Genomic DNA, 18526 nt, shown 5'->3' on the forward strand with positions numbered 1-18526 from the left:
CATTAGGACTGTCTATAATATAAACAATGCGGAGGCCTGCTGGCACAGGGGTTAAGAGTCATGGCCGCTAACCAAAAGGTCGGCAGTTTGAATCCACCAGCTGCTCCTTGGAAACCCTATGTGGCTGCTAGGAGTTGGAATTGACAGCAACCAGTTTGGTTTTTTTGGTTTTATAATATAAACAATAAATAAAAAGAGAATGTCATTCTCAAAATACTAAGCGTTAGGGCAAAGCAACTTAAGAAAGATGTGCCTAAAAGCCAGCTAACCCAGGAGCAATATAAAAAAGGCAAATCCTTCACCCAAAGGAAAGCTCTATTGGCCTCGACTTCCCCAGTGTAACCAGTGACGTTCACAAAAAGGACCCTCGTGTGCTGAAATAATCCAAAGCATCACCTAAGACAGACACAGTAAAATGACGCTCAATTCTGAACACGCTTAAAACCACACCTGCTTTCTTAACCTATTAAAACAAGTAACGTGTGCATGCGCAAAATAAAATATTCTTTGTGGCTCCAAAAAATACTTTAGAGCAAAAAACGTATCATAATATATGTTATTTCATTTATAGGGCAATTCCCTACTAAAACTCAATTAACAAGAATAATATTCCAATTATTCTAATTTAATAAGAACTTCCCATATACAGCTTGCTGTTTCTCCCGAGGAAAAACACTGCCCTTCGTTCCCATTTATCTATGTGGAAATAGATACTACATTACAACACACTTTGGAGCAGTGAAACTGTAGCTATCTGCAGCCTTTGAGATTCAGACATACTGTGAAACCATTTGTCTCTTTTAACATCTAACTTTTGAAAACTTACAATATTATCTAGTATGAATGAAAATTCATTAAACACTTCACTGTCTTTTAAAACAAACAAAACAAATCCACTGCTGTCAAGTCAATTCCAACTCATTTCAACCCTGTAATAGGGCCAGAGCAGAACTGCCCGACAGCGTTTCCAAGGAGTGGCTGGTGGATTTCAACTGCTGACGTACTGGTTAGCAGCCGAGCTCTTAACCACTTCGCCAATGCACAGTTATAGATGGGCACATTTTCATGTAAAAGCAAAGGCATAGCTGTAAGGCCTCCATAGCTACAGGAACTTAGCGTCGATCTACGACGAAACGTTTTTAGGGTAACATCATTCACAACACCGAGACTTAGTAAATGCTTACCAATGTGTTAAGAGGCCCACAGAATCACCAAGGTTGCTTTCAAGGACGCTGAAAAGATTCAGAGTGAAATAAAAGAGTGGCCCAGCGAAGGCCACCTCTGTTATTCTTCATTTTGGTCCTTTTCATTTCTTTTGTATTCTACCGATGATTGAATTGTTCATCTTTTTACATACAAAATCTAACAAATATGTGTGTGTGTTTTGTTTCTGTCGTGTGCTGACTCAAAGTGACCCTATAGCAAGCCTATAGGACAGGCAGAACTGCTCCATAGGGTTTCCTAGTCTGAAATCCATACAGGAGCAGATTGCCACGTCTTTTCTCCCGCGGAGCTGCTGGCAGGTTCAAACCACTAACCTTTCAGTTAACAGCTGAGTGCTTAACCACTGCGAAACCAGGACTCCTTGTGTGTATGCACACACACACACACACACCTACTCACTTATTGACTATCTCATTATCTGATATTTTACATTTACAACAACAGTAAAAAAATCTACCATCTGACTATTTTGCATACTAATGACATGTGTCTGCTAGTAATGAATGCCAAAGTCCAAGGTGAGGGTAACGCTGGCCGTGATGGTTAAAGTTATGTGTCATCTTGGCTGGGCCATGATTCTCAGTGGTTTGGCAGTTATGTAATGATGTAGTCATCCTCCATTTTTACATAATGCCGATTTTCACATAATAACTAGGTCTTTCACATAATAACAATGTCAAATAGTGAGGAGTGTGCATATAATATAAACACATACCGTAAAATACATATATATACACATATATATGAGTTTTTATGGTAGTTTTCTAAAATATCTTCATTGACTTCTATGTTGTATAGTGAGAGAAACATAAGAGCAATTAAAGTTTATTTTCTGTCACTTTAACGACACATAAATTGGCTACTCAACATAAATGAACTATTAATAAAATATTAATATCCTTTTTATTAACATATTTTAATATATAAAAATCACATTTGAGAACATTTTCTCAATGAATTATTTTATAACCAAAAATTAATTTACCTGAGAGATCAAAGTTTATCATCTTCATATGCCCAAACAACAAAGGAACTTGAAAGCATTTAATTACGAAATTTACGAAATAGGTCATCATTACTGAAAAACATTCATATCGTAACAGAGGAAAGAAAGAGCAAGATTTGTCGCAAGATTCAACTTGTTAAATAAATAATACACCCCCTTCATTTATAAGAGGCTAATATTAGCTTTTGAGAAATAACTTTTATCTGTAGTAGCTGCTATAATACGACTCTATTCCCTCTTTTACCTGCCTGTGCTACAAAGACTAAAAACCAACCAAACCCGTTGCCATCGAGTCGATTCTGACTCATAGCAACCCTACAGGGCAGAGTAGAACTGCCCGATATGGTTTCCAAAGAGCGGCTGGTGGATTCGAACCGCCGACCTTTTGGTTAACGGCTGCCTGGGCAGGTAGTGTATGTCTTACCATGATCACTTTATGTTCTGTATCTGTCTCCCTCTATTCAACAGTGGGGCGTGTGAGGACAAGAGCCACGTCTGACTTAGTCCTGGCTGTACTTTCAGCATCTAGCACTGTGCCTGACACAAAGTACATGTCTAATAAATACCTATTTATGAAATGAAAGAATCAATCCTACAACGTGAAAGTTTGGAAGCAGGTAAAAGGCTGGCAGCACAGACCAAATAAAAAAATCCCCAAATAAACCCAAGTATTAGGCTGAATGACACAAAATTGCTGACACTTGACCAGGTTTTTTAGTTTAAGAAGAGGAATTTCAAATATTTCAACTTAATAAAGTCTGAACCCGGGCAGTGGCAGGGGGTAAAAACAAACTGCAATTCCAAAGGAAAGAGTCTTAGAATATTACAACTACCTGGCTATGGATAAATGAGCAGGAATAATGATCCGAAGGTGACTGAGGTTCCAAGATCCAATATGGCGCCATGAAGAGAAGAAGGTAAACCAGGAGAATATGCTCAGTTTGGGAGGCAGAGAGAGAGAACTGGTTCACACAAGAGGAATCTGCAGTATCAATAATATACCCAGGTTTTTTTTTTTTTTTTTTTTTTTTTAACCTGCAGCCAGAAAATTTATGGATTTGAGGGTAAAGGGTTCTGGAGGTCATCTCATCTAAATCCCTTATTTTGTAGCCCAGTGAGGTTGAGTGATCAAGGCTATTCATTCAGTTACTAGCAGAACCATAGCTACAACCCAGGATTCTTGGAATCTAGATCAACACCACTGCCATTAAGGGTTTTACCTTCTTTAATTAAGAATACTAATAAAGTTACTGCTTACTGCCCACACATATAAGAATATTGTGATGGCTTTAACATCTGTTTTATTGGAAGACCTCTCAGGCCTTAAAATTATACAACATGGATAAGGCTCACAAAAGATTCTTCCTGGGGATAAATCCAATTACATTCTTTACAGAATTTTTAAATGCTTCCCACACACAGTATTTTTTCTCCATGACTACGATTCACTCAGTCTAACAGAATTACGGAAAAATCCACAGCCAGGAAAATCCGTAAACCAAAAATTCTAATCCAAGGCCCCAGGTTTACGTCCCATCTCTGCCACTTACTGTATGCCCTTAGGAAACTTAACTAGCCTCTGTGGCCCTTGGACTTCCTGTTGTAAAATAAGTTAGACCAGATCACCCTTAAGCATATGCTAGTTCTAAAAATTTAGACTGTAATCAAGTAATTGTTTCAAAACATTTTTATATTAACTCAAAAAATATAATGTACCTAAAATATCACTACTAACCAAATTCTGGTAATAAGACCTTTGCTTCTGTGGCTTAAGCTGCCTTGGAAAGCTATGTCTCTCATGAAGATATGGCAAACAACCTGAAATGGCCACCAACAGAGGACTGGTTAAATATATCACGGTTCACCCCAGCCTGAGATGTTACATGACTGTTAAAAAGGAGACGGTACATAAATGTTACAAAAATTTAAGAGATATTAAAACTTTAAAAAGGCAAAGAACCATATATACAGTATGTTTCCATCTGTGTATAACAAAAAAGAATATAAAAGACTTACATAGGCTTCTATATGATTAGAAAATTACTAAAAGTATACACATAAACCAGGTGAGTAGCTGCCTCCAAGAAGACGGCAAGGGGCCTGGGGAAGAAAAAGGCTTCCTTGGAGTTGGACAACCTTCTGCACTGTTTGATTTTCTTTCAACTAAGAGCATGCATTATATTATTTAAAAAATAATAATAATAAAAAAAAAAAACTAGTTAAAAGTAGAAGCTATTTAGTGCTCTGTTGTTGCTGTCGTAGTTGTTAGGTCGGTTCTGACAGTGACCCTATAGCGCTATTTTAGATAATATGAATTATTCCAAACACAGGGCACCCTTTTATTCATCTACTTATTTTTCACATTTTTATTTTTTCAGGTTGAAAGAGTCATGGTGGCACTTCGGCCGGGAGAGGAAGGCAGCGTCCGTGTGTGTCTCCCAGCTTACCGCATTTACCTTCAGCTGTCAGCTCAGACCCAGAGGGAAAGGCTGGCAGACTCAAATGACAGGTCAAGGGGAGTTATGAAACACGAAGAAGAGGTGCTGGAAAAAAATGAGAATTATCCCACAGAGGAGGGAGATGCTTCTGGGAAAACTGAAAACAGTTGGCTAAAAAAAAAAAAAAATTCACTAGGGCCAGAGGCGAGCCAAGTGAAAAACAAGATGTGTAAGGGCTGGCACGCACATGAAACAAAAACAAAAAAAAAAATATCCTCCATCTACATCCTGGCAAAGCAATCCTATTACAGTCAACAGGAATCAGCCAAAAGCAAACATGACAGCATCCTGGCCTCCACAGAATAAAATCACCTTAATTTACCACAGTTGTAAATATCATCTGTATACAGCAAGAGGGGCAACTGAACTCCCTGAAGGGGGCCAGGCAGGTTTGCATATGCCTAAACAAATACACTGAGTTTATTTCCACCTCAGGTACACAAAATAAGAAAGCAGAGATGAACATAAACATCAGAGGCAGTCAGTCCTCTGTGAGCCTAAGAATTTTCACTATGAAGACTGGAAAACAAAACTTCTGGTTCACTTATTACCTCTCCACAGCCATGAGGGTGATTTATTCCAGAACTGTTTCGAATACTGGATCTTTCGGTATATTTAAATGACCTCTCAGAATCTCAGTGAGAAACTATATAATGAAAAATGACAGAAATCCTTCCATTTTCTCTCTTCCTTTCAGGGAAAGAGAAACACTCTTCTTCATGGGCATGTGTGCTATTTTGAAAAGCGCTGGAAATTACAATGCAATTTAACAGGTGTTGATTTTCACAGATCGGTTTGCATCAGATAAAAGAGCTAGGGAGCAGCGAGGTAACAATTTTGCAAGACAAACGCAGCTCACATCTGGTTGCAAACATGCAAGTATTCACTCCTGGGATGAAAGTAACAGAAAACACTGCACTGAATTTTACACAAGCCTAGTTCTCCCATTCGGGAGTTTTCTTTCCCCCCAAATATCCATCTCCTCTGGAAAACTCCACTAAACAGCTGCAGAGCTAACCAAGCTTTCCCCAGGCAACACTACGTAGAGATCCAGGCAAGACCAACCTGTGTGAAAAATGACCGTGCTTTTCCGGAACCCTGAAGGGAGCCGGAGATTTCGAAGCAAGCCTTTGGCAGTCAGTCGTACGTGGATGGTGGATAAGGAGAGCTTGAGAGACAACAGCATGTCTTCAGAGCAGGTGGGGAGAATTCAGCGAAGAAACAACGTCCGGGGACTATCACATACTGTCTTTTCAAACTCAAGAATCTCAGAGAGCAAGAAACATAGCCTACACAGCAAATGGCATTCCACCTCACAGACACGAAAGGGGGAAAAAACCCCAGAGCTGTGCAAGTATTCCCGGCTTCTGTTTTCGCTCCCAGGTGTTGTCAAAACAAGGCTTTTCCTCTGAAGAGAATCTCCTCTCAGCATCCAGAGAGTAGCAGCCTCGGGATGACATCACACTGCCCATGCTTATGGGGCTGTTATGGTTCCCATGGTAAATGGGAAAGGGGAGGAGAAGTGGGTGGTCTTAGGAGCTTTATGTAACAGCCAATTATGTCACGGATCCTGCAACTACTTGGCAGACTGTTACGGGGAATTAGCTATTTCAGGTGCCTCGTGTTTATTCAGTGATTAGAAAAAAAATTTAGATTTCATTCAAGAAATTCCTGTCCTAATTTAAAAATTTTTATTATATGTATATTAATAACACTGAGTATCTCTTCCCAGATATTTTATACGTAAACCTATATACAAATCTGGTATCTTGAAAAAATAAATGGCTTCAAGGAACAAATGTGCCCAATTACAATATTAACAAAATTTCTGTTCTATGTTATTAACGACAGATCGATAAAACATGAAAGTTCAACTTTAATACTCCTGAGCTGGGGACCTCACAAATAACCAACAGTAGAAGGATAAACAATTTCTCTACTAGAGCATAGCTGCAGAGGAATGAGAACTAGTCCATCACATAGGCAGGGTTCTAAAGACTACACTCCGTGACCAATTGCATTTATAGACAACCGGATGATCCCTCAGAGTGATACCTTGAGAAAGGGAATGTGGGGAGGGAAGGTTATGTGCCCTCCTTGCTGTAGCTATTAAATTTTTATGTCAGTAGAGTGGTTTGTAAAGTATATAAAAATATAACGGCAAAGGGAAAAAAAGAAATAAAAGATGATGACATGGATATCAGAAAATTACACCAGCAATACTCTCGTTTAAGCAAAGCCAAAACTAGTAAACTCGAATAACCCAAATTCTCACCGTATATTGAAGCTGGCTCCAAAACCTTTATTAGTATTAAAAAGTTCAGCAAAACAATGTGTGAGAAATGGCCTATGTCTGTTCCCAAGATTTCCTGTAAGTCTCAGTAACAAAAATAAATGCAGAAATTGCTAACTATAAATGATCCTTCTATTACAACGGGTGGATACCGGTTATCCTTTTAGACATTCTATAGAGCATTTAGGGTGAAGAGGAAAGGAGATGGGCAGGAAAGGAAAATTTGAGTTATTCCTCCTGCCTCTTGACTCAACCAGCTAGCCTATCATTTCAGAGGCTGTCAACAAGAAAGACATAGCCAATAACCTGTGAAGGGCTAGCTGTGTGGAAGATACAATTTGTTCTTACAGAGACAACTAGTCTTCTAAAAACACTGCACCATGGCAACTGAAGCACAAATAATCAAGGAATTAAAGTCAAGAAAAGCTACATTTAGGTGTTGCCTTTTCACTCCATTATTATTATTACAAACAGCAACATTTTTCCCTTCCAGATCCTACTCACTGAAAACATTGCCACAAGTCCCCAAAAGAAACCTTTAGAATCCTAAATACCAATCAGCATTAAAATTATAAACAGGTGAACAGAATCAAATGTGGATATTGTTAAAAACAGACCTAACACCACCCCATAGGGCAGAAGTTTGGGTTTTGTTAAGTAAAATCTAAATTAAAATTACCCTGACCAAAGGGGCAATACTTTAGCCTAGAATACCCGAAAGAAGACATTAGCATGTAATCACCAATTCACCATATGCATTAAAAATTCTACTTGAACTACACTAAGCTAGACGGCACATATGAAAAGCAAATTTTGTTTAAAATTTTTTTTTTTTTAACAGCAGAGCAAGGTGCTGTAAGAATAAAGAGAAATAGTGCCAGTCAGAAAGAAAAGGCAAAAATCAACCACAGTTGTCGTTGTTGGTACAGTAAAGCACACACACACACAAAGTAGGAAGGTTTAATAAAGAACTAAGAACTGGCACAAGCTGAGTTTCAATTATTTCCCTAACATAGTCTGCCCCCCGGTGGCACTCTGGCGCCAAAGCAAAGGTGCCGCCCTGACGATAACAGCCAATTCCTCCAGACCACCTGCTGTGTGCCAGGCACTGTCTTAAAATCTTCGCACATATTCACTCACTGAGATAACCAATTAAGGAGCAACTATTTTTATGATACAGTTACATCTATTTTAATAATATATACTTTCTAGAAGGAAAAGACCAAAAAAACCAAACCTGTTGCCATCGAGTCGATTCCGACTCATAGCAATCCTGTACGGCAGAGTAGAACTGCCCCACAGGGCTTGCAAGGCTGTGATCTTTACAGAAGCAGACTGCCACATCTTTCTCCCATACTTACATACAGCGTTTAAAAAAAAAAATTACATGTTCATTATAGAATATTTTTAAGAAAAAAAAACAGAAAATTAAATTTTTCTATACCTCACAATAAGGCTCCAGGGATTGATGGAATATTAATCGAGATGTTTCAACAAACAGATGCAGCGCTGCAGGTGCTCACTCGTCTATGCCAAGAAATATGGAAGACAGCTTCCTGGCCAACTGACTGGAAGAGATCCATACTTATGCCTATTCCCAAGAAAGGTGATCCAACCGAATGTGGAAATTATAGAACAATATCATTAATATCACGCGCAAGCAAAATTTTGCTGAAGATCATTCAAAAATGGCTGCAGCAGTATATCAACAGGGAACTGCCAGAAATTCAGGCTGGCTTCAGAAGAGGACGTAGAACCGGGGATATCATTGCTGATGTCAGATGGATCCTGGCTGAAAGCAGAGAATACCTAAAGGATGTTTACCTGCGTTTTATTGACTATGCAAAGGCATTCAACTGTGTGGATCATAACAAATTATGGGTAACATTGTGATGAATGGGAATTCCAGAATACTTAATTGTGCTTATGAGGAACCTGTACATAGACCAAGAGGCAGTCATTCAAACAGAGCAAGGGGATACTGTATGGTTTAAGGTCCGGGAAGGTGTGCACCAGGGTTGTATTCTTTCACCATACCTATTCAATCTGTATGCTGAGCAAATAATCCGAGAACCTGGACTATATGAAGAAGAACGGGGCATCAGGATTGGAGGAAGACTCATTAACAACCTGCGTTATGCAGATGACACAACCTTTCCTGCTGAAAGCGAAGAGGACTTGAAGCACTTACTAATGAAGATCAAAGACCACAGCCTTCAGTATGGATTGCACCTCAACATGAGGAAAACAAATATCCTCACAACTGGACCAGTGAGCAACATCATGATAAACAGAGAAAAGATTGAAGTTGTCAAGGATTTCATTTTACTTGGATCCACAATCAACATCCATGGAAGCAGCAGTCAAGAAATCAAAAGACGTATTGCACTGGGTAAATTTGCTGCAAAGGACCTTTTTAAAGTGTTGAAGAGTAAAGATGTCACCTTGAAGACTAAGGTGACCCAAGCCATGGTATTTTCAACCGCATCATATGCATGTGAAAGCTGGACAATGAATAAGGAAGACTGAAGAATTGACACCTTTGAATTGTGGTGTTCGCAAAGAATATTGAATATACCATGGACCACCAAAAGAAGGAATAAACCTGTCTTGGAAGAAGTGCAGCCAGAATGTTCCTTAGAGGCAAGGATGGCGAGACTGCATCTTACGTACTTTGGACATGTTGTCAGGAGGGGTCAGTCCCTGGAGAAGGACATCATGCTTGGCAGAGTACAGGGTCAGCAGAAAAGAGGAAGACCCTCAATGAGGTAGATTGACACAGTGGCTGCAACAATGAGCTCAAGCAGAACAAGGATTGTAAGGATGGTGCAGGACCAGGCAGTGTTTCATTCTCTTGTACACAGGGTCGCTGTGAGTCGGAACCGACTCGACGGCACCTAACAACAACAACATACCTCCCGCTACTCTGCACCTTGCTTTTAAATTTAATGTAAACTTAATAAACCTACCAAAATAAAAAATTTCACACTTATCATTTCATAAGATTAAACAACATTCTATGTCGTTATATTAATACCTTCAAAATGTCATTAAAACGTCAATGAACATGGCATCGTTTAAATAACTCCTGTAAGATATACACCCAGTACCATAAAATATACAGGCTATTTGTAATTTTTCCCAATTTCAAATTCTGAAAAGCCATAAATTGCTAAATCAATTATTTCCCTGGAATCAGTTCTGATAAACAGAATTCGTAGTTACAAGGTTTTTGCCCTATGTCACTAACGTGCTTTCCACAGAGGCTGCTCTAGTTTACACCCCCACAGAAGTATGTGAGGAGCCCCAGAGGCACAATGGTTGAGCACTCAGCTGATAACTGAAAGGTCGTCAGTTCGAACCCACCACCAGCTCTGCAGGAGAAAAGACCTGGCGATCTGCTTCTATAAAGACTACACCAAACTAAACTCACTGCTCTCGAGTCAATTCTGAGTCATAGCAATCCTAGGGGACAGAGTAGAACTGCCCCGTAGGGCTTCCAGGGCTGTAAAGCTGTATGGAAGCACCCCGCCACATCCTTCTCCCACGGAGCGGCTGGTGGGTTCAAACCACCAACCCTTCAGTTAGCAGCCAAGCCACCAGGGCTCCTCTGTAAAGAACACAGCCTAGGAAGCCCTATGGGGCAGTTCTACCGTGTGCTGTAGGGTTGCTGTGAGTCAGGACCGGCTCCACAGCACACAATAACAGCAGAGTATGTGTGTTCGCCTCTCCTTCACTCATTCTCCAACACCCAGCATCACCATTAAAAAAATATGAAGAAATGATGTCACATTACTTTCATTAGCATTTTATAAACTTTTTTCCATAGGTTTCTTGGCTCTCCGTGTTTCTTCTTTCACGTCTGTCCATTTATTTTTCAGTTGTGGTATTCTTTTTCTTGCTGACTTGGAAGAGTTGAATACAGAGTAAACAAGTTGCTGATGCTACCCCAGTCTGCTGTTTGCTTGTTAACAACGTGTACGATATTTCTGACAGAGGGGGAAGTTTAGAGCTTTCGTTGCCATAATTATTGCTCCTTTTACACCGGTGCTCCTGGAGAGGTCTTTTCTGTGCAAGTCTATATTCTTAGTGCTTTTATTGTTTTAATTTTTATGTTTAAAACTTGAATCCATCTGGCGTACATAAGGGTGTAGTGTGTGAACTAGGGCTCTAGCTCCTTCAAAAGGACAGCCACTGTCTCAACGAGGATACTAAGTAATCCGCCTCCCTGCCATTTGAAACACCAAATTTACCACACATCAAAATAGCATCTTTTTCTAAGTACATGAGGAAATTTATGATAACCATAGATGAACATGAAACACAGGCTCATCTCTACTCTCCCCAGAGGAAACCCTGGCAATGGCACATTGCCTCATCAGAGCAAGTCTGCAACACTTCATCGTGTCCCAAGACCTGCCAAAGAGGGGGGAAGCAGGAACACGGAAAGCACCTCTCCTGCACTGTATCTCGTAAGTGGGCATGGAAGGGGCTTTGTCTCTCTTCCTTTCCAGGACAGACACTGTGGCACCTGAGACTGATGACCTTATGTAAGGCAATCTGGGAGCTGGGTAAACACAACTCCGATGCCTCTGGTATCCCAAAGAGCTTTAGTGTGTCACGGAGCCAAGGTAATAATAGTACGCTGTGGTATGTGTGATATCTTCCTTACCAAGAGTAAGGCAAGTTTTATTTAGAGTCAGTGTTGGCTAGAATCTTGTAGCATCGTAGCCTGTAAATAAATTACAACAGCTAGACTCCAGGAGGATGGCTCTTGACTTTAAGTGGTCTTTCTTGTTTGTTTTAAGGGATCAAAACAATCCAACTTCCTGGAAAAGAATTCTAAAAACAAGCCACTAGAATTATACGAACAGTGGAGAGGATTACTACCACCATCATCCCTAGCAGCAGGAGCAGCTATCATTTCAGAGTGTTTTATACAACAATTCTGTGAGGTCAAAATTATTCCCGTATTACGAGAAATTTGGGACTTGGAGAGGCCAAGGCCAGGGCACAACAAAAAGTGACAAGGCCAAGATTTATGCCCATGTCCAATGCTGCAAAAGCTTGTCTTTCTGTTCTTCTTCACTGTCTTAAGAGAAATGAAGTTCTTTTAAATATCTGAATCAATGGTGTGCCATTTTTAACTACTGCACTAGTCAACAATTTTAAAAATAATGCCCAGTGTCAGCCAGGTTGTGGGGAAGACAGCACTCTTTTAAGCTTTCAGTCATGGCAGAAACTGATGCACAGCGTTTGGAAAGTAACTTGGTTATTTGAATCAAATGACTACTAATATGCATACGCTTTGATTCATTGATACTACTTACAAGAGCCCATCACAAGAAGTTTCTCCAGTCTTTGAAAGTCCTAACTATAAAGACATTCATCACAGAATCATTTATGAATGTGATACGGAAGATACAAGGTTACTAAGTAACCCACCTTCCCCCACGTTTGAAACACTGACTATTCAAGAGAACTAGTTAACTATTGCTGTATATGCTAAATGCAACGCCATTACAAGTAATAAGACAGGATATAAGATTATGTGAATTTTATTTAAAACCACAAATTAATAAAAACTTAAAGGGTGATTTCTAAATCTCTACATGCTGAACTTTTTGGAATTTAACAAACTAATTAAAAGTGATTATTTTACTAAAATTAAAGGGTATGAAATTGATCAGTTGCAATTTTCACAAATGTTTGCTGCTAAAAAAAAAAACAATTATCTCAAAGCCAATATTACAGTATAATGCACAGAGGAACACGTTCACATGTGGAGGCAATATCTTCTGCAGCACGTAAAATATGACCCTTTACCAGCAGAATATGAAGACAAGCAAGGTGATTTACAGTCACTATTATGTCAGGGAGAAACCTTAGAGGTCATCTAGTTCAACTTCTTCAATTATGCGAAAAAGAAAACTAATATCCAAGAGGTAAAATGACACACCCAAAGTCACCAGCTGTTTGGACACCATTTCTTAGCATGGACGTTATTCCTCTAAAAGCAGAACAGAGTGACTTTTCCTCAGCAGACTCATCTTAGTACCAGGTTAGTCTTAAGTCATGAGGACAGTTAACCAACAAGTTGAAGGACCTTGAAAAGTTATATTCATGATTTGTGGAAAACACAGAGACGTACCATGTAATCTAGATTCAACTGCAATGTTGACTTGTTAAAATGTATCTTTTTCCACTGCAAGTATTAGAGCACTGATTAAAAGTATGTTAAAATGCTGAGGGTGAATTGGAGACAGGCATTCCAGAACTCTGCCATGTACTTATTTCTACTCCATGGTTACAGACTTTGCCAAACAAAACCAGAATATGATGCACTTTAAATATCTTTTTCCTAACTTAATCAGGAGTTAAATGCCATTCTGATATCCACATTTGTAAAAGGTCACTGATAAGTGAACTTGCTTCGGAAATAAGGCACAATGTCACTCCAATAAACTGACAGGGACAAATGCCTAATGCCAAGTCTTTCTCTATAGTAGAGAAAGGAGATATATAGTGAGGATTACTATGTACTACGCCTGTCAGAAGAAATATAGTTTTTAACAGTTCACATGATCATAAATTTAGACATAAATTAATACTACCTTTCCAAGTTTTATGCTTAATTTATATTAAAATGGGCATATTAATAAATTTATTTCCCAGCCCCTTTACTGTGACCAATATCAAGTTTCCAAATCATAGAAAAGTCACATACGAGAAATATTATTTAGCAAAAAAAGTGTAAAACTTATATTCTGAAAACCACAAAATACTGTTGAAAGAAACTAAGGAAGACCTAACTAAATGGAAAGACATCCCATGTTCATGGGTCAGAAGGTTTAATATTGTTAAGATGGCAATATTTCAAAAATTGATGTACAGATTCAATGCACTCCCTATCGAAATCCCATCTGCCTTCTTTATAGAAATTGATACTTATCTTAAAATTCATATGGAAATTCAAGGGACTCAGAATAGTTCAAACAGACTTCCTGATTTCAAAACTTACTATACAGCTACAATAATCAAGACAGAGCAGTGCTAGCAAGATTAGACACATAGAGAAATGGAATAGAATTGAGAGTCCAGAAATAAATGCTAACGTTTATGGTCAATTAATTTTTGACAAGGGTGCCAGGACATTTCATTGGGGAAAGAATAGTGTTTTAAACAAATGGTGCTAGGGCAAGTCGATATTCACATGCAAAAGAATGCAGTTGGTCTCCCTACCTCACACCATATACAATAATTAACTCAAAATGGATCAAAGACCTAAGTATAAAAGCTAAAACTATAAAACCCTTAGAAGAAAACACAGACATAAATTTCTGTAGCCTTGGATTTTTTTTTTTTTTTTTGGATTAGCCAATGATTTCTTAGATATGACACCAAAAGCAGAAACAAGAGAAAAAAATAGATTAAGTGGACATTGTCAAAACTAAAAATGTCTGTGCTTCAAAGGACACCATCAAGAAAGTGAAAAAAACAACCCACAGAATGGGAGAATTTTTGCAAATCATATTATCTGATTAGAGACTTGTTTCTAGAACATATAAAGAACTCTTTTAACTCAATAACCTAATTTAAAACTGGGCAAAAGATGTGAATAGAAGTTTGTCCCAAGGGGATATACTAATAGCCAAGAAGCGAATGAAACAATACTTGACATCATTAGTCCTCAGGGAAATGTACAACATCACAATGACATACTACTTCGTGCTCATTAATCCGAAAGTCAGATAATAACAAGTGTTGGCAAGGCTGTGGAGAAACTGGAACTCTCACACACTGCTGGTGATAATGTAAAATGGGTGTAACCACTTTGGAAAATAGTCTGGCAGTTTCTCAAATGATTAAACATAGAATAGAGTTACTACATGATCCAGAAATTCCATTTCTAGGTATACACACAAGAGAAATGAAAATATATGTCCACACAACAACTTGTATATGAATGTTTACAGAAGCATTACTTGCAATAGCCAAAAGGTGGAAACAACCCAAACGTTCAGCTGATGAATGTATACATGAACTGTTGCATTATCCACACAACGGGATACAATTCAGCAACACAAAGAAAAGAAGTACTGACACCCACTACAATACAAATGAACCTTGAAAACGTTATGCTACCTGAAAGAAGTCGGTCACAAAGGGCCGCGTATTACACAATTCCATTTATAGGAAGTGTCCAGAAAAAGCAAATCTAGACAGAGATAGATTAGTGGTTAGTGGGCTGGGGGGTCGGAGGGAAACAGAGTGACTGCTGATGGATTTGGGGGTAATGACATGTTCTAAAATTGACTCTGGTGATGGCAGCACATATCTGTGAATACACTAAAATTCACTTCATTGTACACTTTAAGTGGGTGAATTATGTAATATGTGAATGATATCCCAATTAAAAAAATAGTACATAAAAAGTATTGAAAAGGAATAGGAATAAGCCTTCTGATAATGGCTAACTGGTTTTCTAACATAAACGAAGCCATTTTATAGAACATTAGCTATCTTTTTTCTTCTAAACATTAGGAGAAAAATAATACGTGCTATAAATTAAAAAAAAAAAACTTCAATGTGCATAGAACCCTTTTTTTTTAAAATCAGAAAAGCTTTAATAACATGTATATCCACACCCAGGCTATCTGAGGACCTTTAGAATTTAAATCATTCTGCATGGCTGAGTCCTCTGTAGGTTAAAAGCTTTAAGCAACTTAAAAAGATTAACAATTGTGATATAAATCCCTCACTCTATCCTGCCTTATTACATGGAGCAAACAACGCATCTTAGGGGCATCAAGGACACTGATTACTCACTACAAAATGTAACCCACCCTATTTGGTTTAACTACTATCTATACACAGAGGGCTCATAAATGTATGTCTCCTGCCCAGGCTTCCCTCACCAGGCCACATTCTCTACCAGGTTTCTCACAGGAACATTGTTCTCCTTCCTTGAACTTGTCACAACTGTGACTTCATGTTTATGTGTACAATTCTTTGGGCATACAGTAAGCTCCCTGAAGACAAGGTCCTTGTTTGTTTGTGGCTCATCACTGTATCCTCACCACCTGACGGTGTTAAAATGAACGAGTAAACTGCAGTCAGTGTGACGTAACATTACTTGTCTCTCTTCTGATTTACTGTTCTAATCTGCAATTGACTTAGAGGCCAAATAGCTGCTTTATAACTGTATATAAGAGAATGCAGGCAGGGTCTGGGGACCTGAGAAGCTACAGATGAAGAGTGTGAATTTTAGTGAATACGTTTTATGAAATCTTCTACAGCTTCTCGGGAGACAGTTTTTTGATTCCCAGTTGTATTTCAAATAGGTGAAGCTTCCAGCTGTCTTAGAGACAAATGCAAACATGTCCAAGAGAAGTGTGAAAAAGAATAAAAAAGTGAGACGCTAAACTGTTAAAAGGTGTTTCAGCCTGATTTCAGAGAATACTTAGCAATTAGAGATCATCCAATTCTAAAACAGCACTTGTCTTGAAAAAAGTATATTCCCTAATGAATCATTTTTTAAAAAAGCTAAAATTATTTGTTATTAATAAAATGTCCTCTTATGTATCAGATGGCTTGCTGATCATCCTTGACAAGTTTCAATGCTATGTGTGGCTCATATTATAAGCAGTTATGTTTATTCCACACAACTGACATTCTATCTGTAAGTACACCAACGAAAAACCACTACAAATAAATTTAAATGCTTGTAATGGTAACATGACTTTACAGCAAGAAAGATTCTGCTTCCGCATCAAATTTAATGTCCTTACTTACCTGCATTAAAAGCTGTAAATACATTTTTTCTTGAAGGACCTAAAATGAAAAAAAAAATTTATAAAATACATGCATGTTTTATATGAAACATCACACAAAAACAAGTCATCTTAGAAATAGGGGTTTTTTTATTTTCAAAAACAATCCAATAACCACTAAATTTTAGGTTTCAGATAGGAAATACCATTGAGATGCAATTGATTTTTATCAAGCACATTCTAAATCTGAAATTGTATTCCCAATATCATCAAAGTGATAGTTTAAGGGTGATATGAATTCATCTTTTAAAAAATTAAACAGGATCAGTTTTAACAGGACAGACCACAGTACTTTTTCAGTCAAGAACAGCTGAAATTCAAAGTTTAGTAGTACTGAACTCATGCATTTATTAAGAGCATAATGCTACCCTGTTGACAGAGCAAATGAGGCCAGACTTTGTGAAAAACATCCCCTAGTGTGTGATTTCTGAAATTGCCAAGTGTTAGTCCATTTGCTATTCAGTTAGGAAGAAAAAAACACTTCAGCGTTTTCTCCAACCTGACAGGATATAAAGTGCAACCAGGAGCGGTAGTAGGTACAGAGCCGCGAAAATGAGTTACCACAAGAAAAGCTGACGTGGAGTAGTCATTTCTAGGACAAGTTCACCTCCAGATTACTCATTAGAACAGCTGCTACGTTCTATCTGTGGAATTTTACAGAGATGATAATCTCTTAAAATATGTGGCCATTTTACAATGGGGAGCATTGATTCCTACTCAAGTTGAGCCTTGGTGATACAAAAGCTTACAAGTTCAGTAGTGAGGCACCTGAGCAGACTGGAGGTCCCTGTTCTATCTTGACATTCTAATTCTCTGAAAGTTCCCTTTACATCAAAGGTTGACAGTGTTTATTTTTGGTTACTGATGTGTGGATTAAGGGGGCTTTATCATCATCAATAAAAGCCACAGGTCAGACTGGTTGTTCTCCCAGTAAGGAGTGATGTGATGTCTCAGAAATTTATTTAAAAGAGCCTGGGCAAATAAGAACCTGTCAGGCACACTGAAGAATCTTTTTGCTAATATTTATGCCTATTTTCTCTTCAATACAGTAGAAAGAAAAAAAGTATTGGTAAACACTCACTAGGTAGTCAACTTCAAGTTGTATCATATATATAAAATGTTGGTAAGGACGCGAAAGCAACTGCTGGTAAGAGTAACCCCCTTCTTCCTGGAAAGCTATTTAGTGACATATATTAACAACTTCACAAAGGTTCATACAGTTCAACCCAGTAATTCTTCTTTCAGAGATAACCCATGGGAGTAATTAGAGCCTGAAACAACGAACAATGATTCACACTCAAAGATGTTTATCTTAGTATTATGCACGATAATAAAAATCAGGAACCGTTCAATATAAACTAAATTTGGACAACAATGGAACTGGAAAGCAATGGTGATCTACTACAAAAGCCACTTGAAATGAAGAGCCTAGCGATGTCCTTTTAATAAAATACAAGATACAGAAGAGTGTACCTACTATCTCACTAATCTAGGGCACTATCTTAGAATAATTTAACTCTAGACGTTTGTTTATTTTCACCTAATTCCTTTGTTCTGCCTACTGATTCATACACATCAAGTCTAAACTCTAGAACCTACAGATTCTCAAAACGGGAACTGCTCCTTCAGTATAAAAACTTATCATATCTGCTTTTTCAACAGACTTTTTATA

General features: G+C 38.2%; 1 protein-coding gene across 6 annotated transcripts in view; it reads right to left on the reverse strand.

Moving 5' to 3' along the window:
• The window catches only part of MTUS1 (microtubule associated scaffold protein 1), a 112668-nt gene that overhangs the window by 45051 nt on the left and 49091 nt on the right, over nt 1-18526 (reverse strand). For 5 of the 6 annotated variants that reach the window (XM_064272906.1, XM_064272907.1, XM_023551171.2 and 2 more), the window contains one exon: nt 16817-16855. In XM_064272906.1, the coding sequence (XP_064128976.1) occupies nt 16817-16855 (39 nt within the window). Of the gene's footprint in view, nt 1-5793; nt 6106-16816; nt 16856-18526 lie in introns of those variants that run through there. The other variant, XM_003412322.4, reaches the window with a different exon arrangement.

This window comes from Loxodonta africana, chromosome 19, assembly GCF_030014295.1.
Source record: "Loxodonta africana isolate mLoxAfr1 chromosome 19, mLoxAfr1.hap2, whole genome shotgun sequence".
NCBI lineage: Eukaryota > Metazoa > Chordata > Mammalia > Proboscidea > Elephantidae > Loxodonta > Loxodonta africana.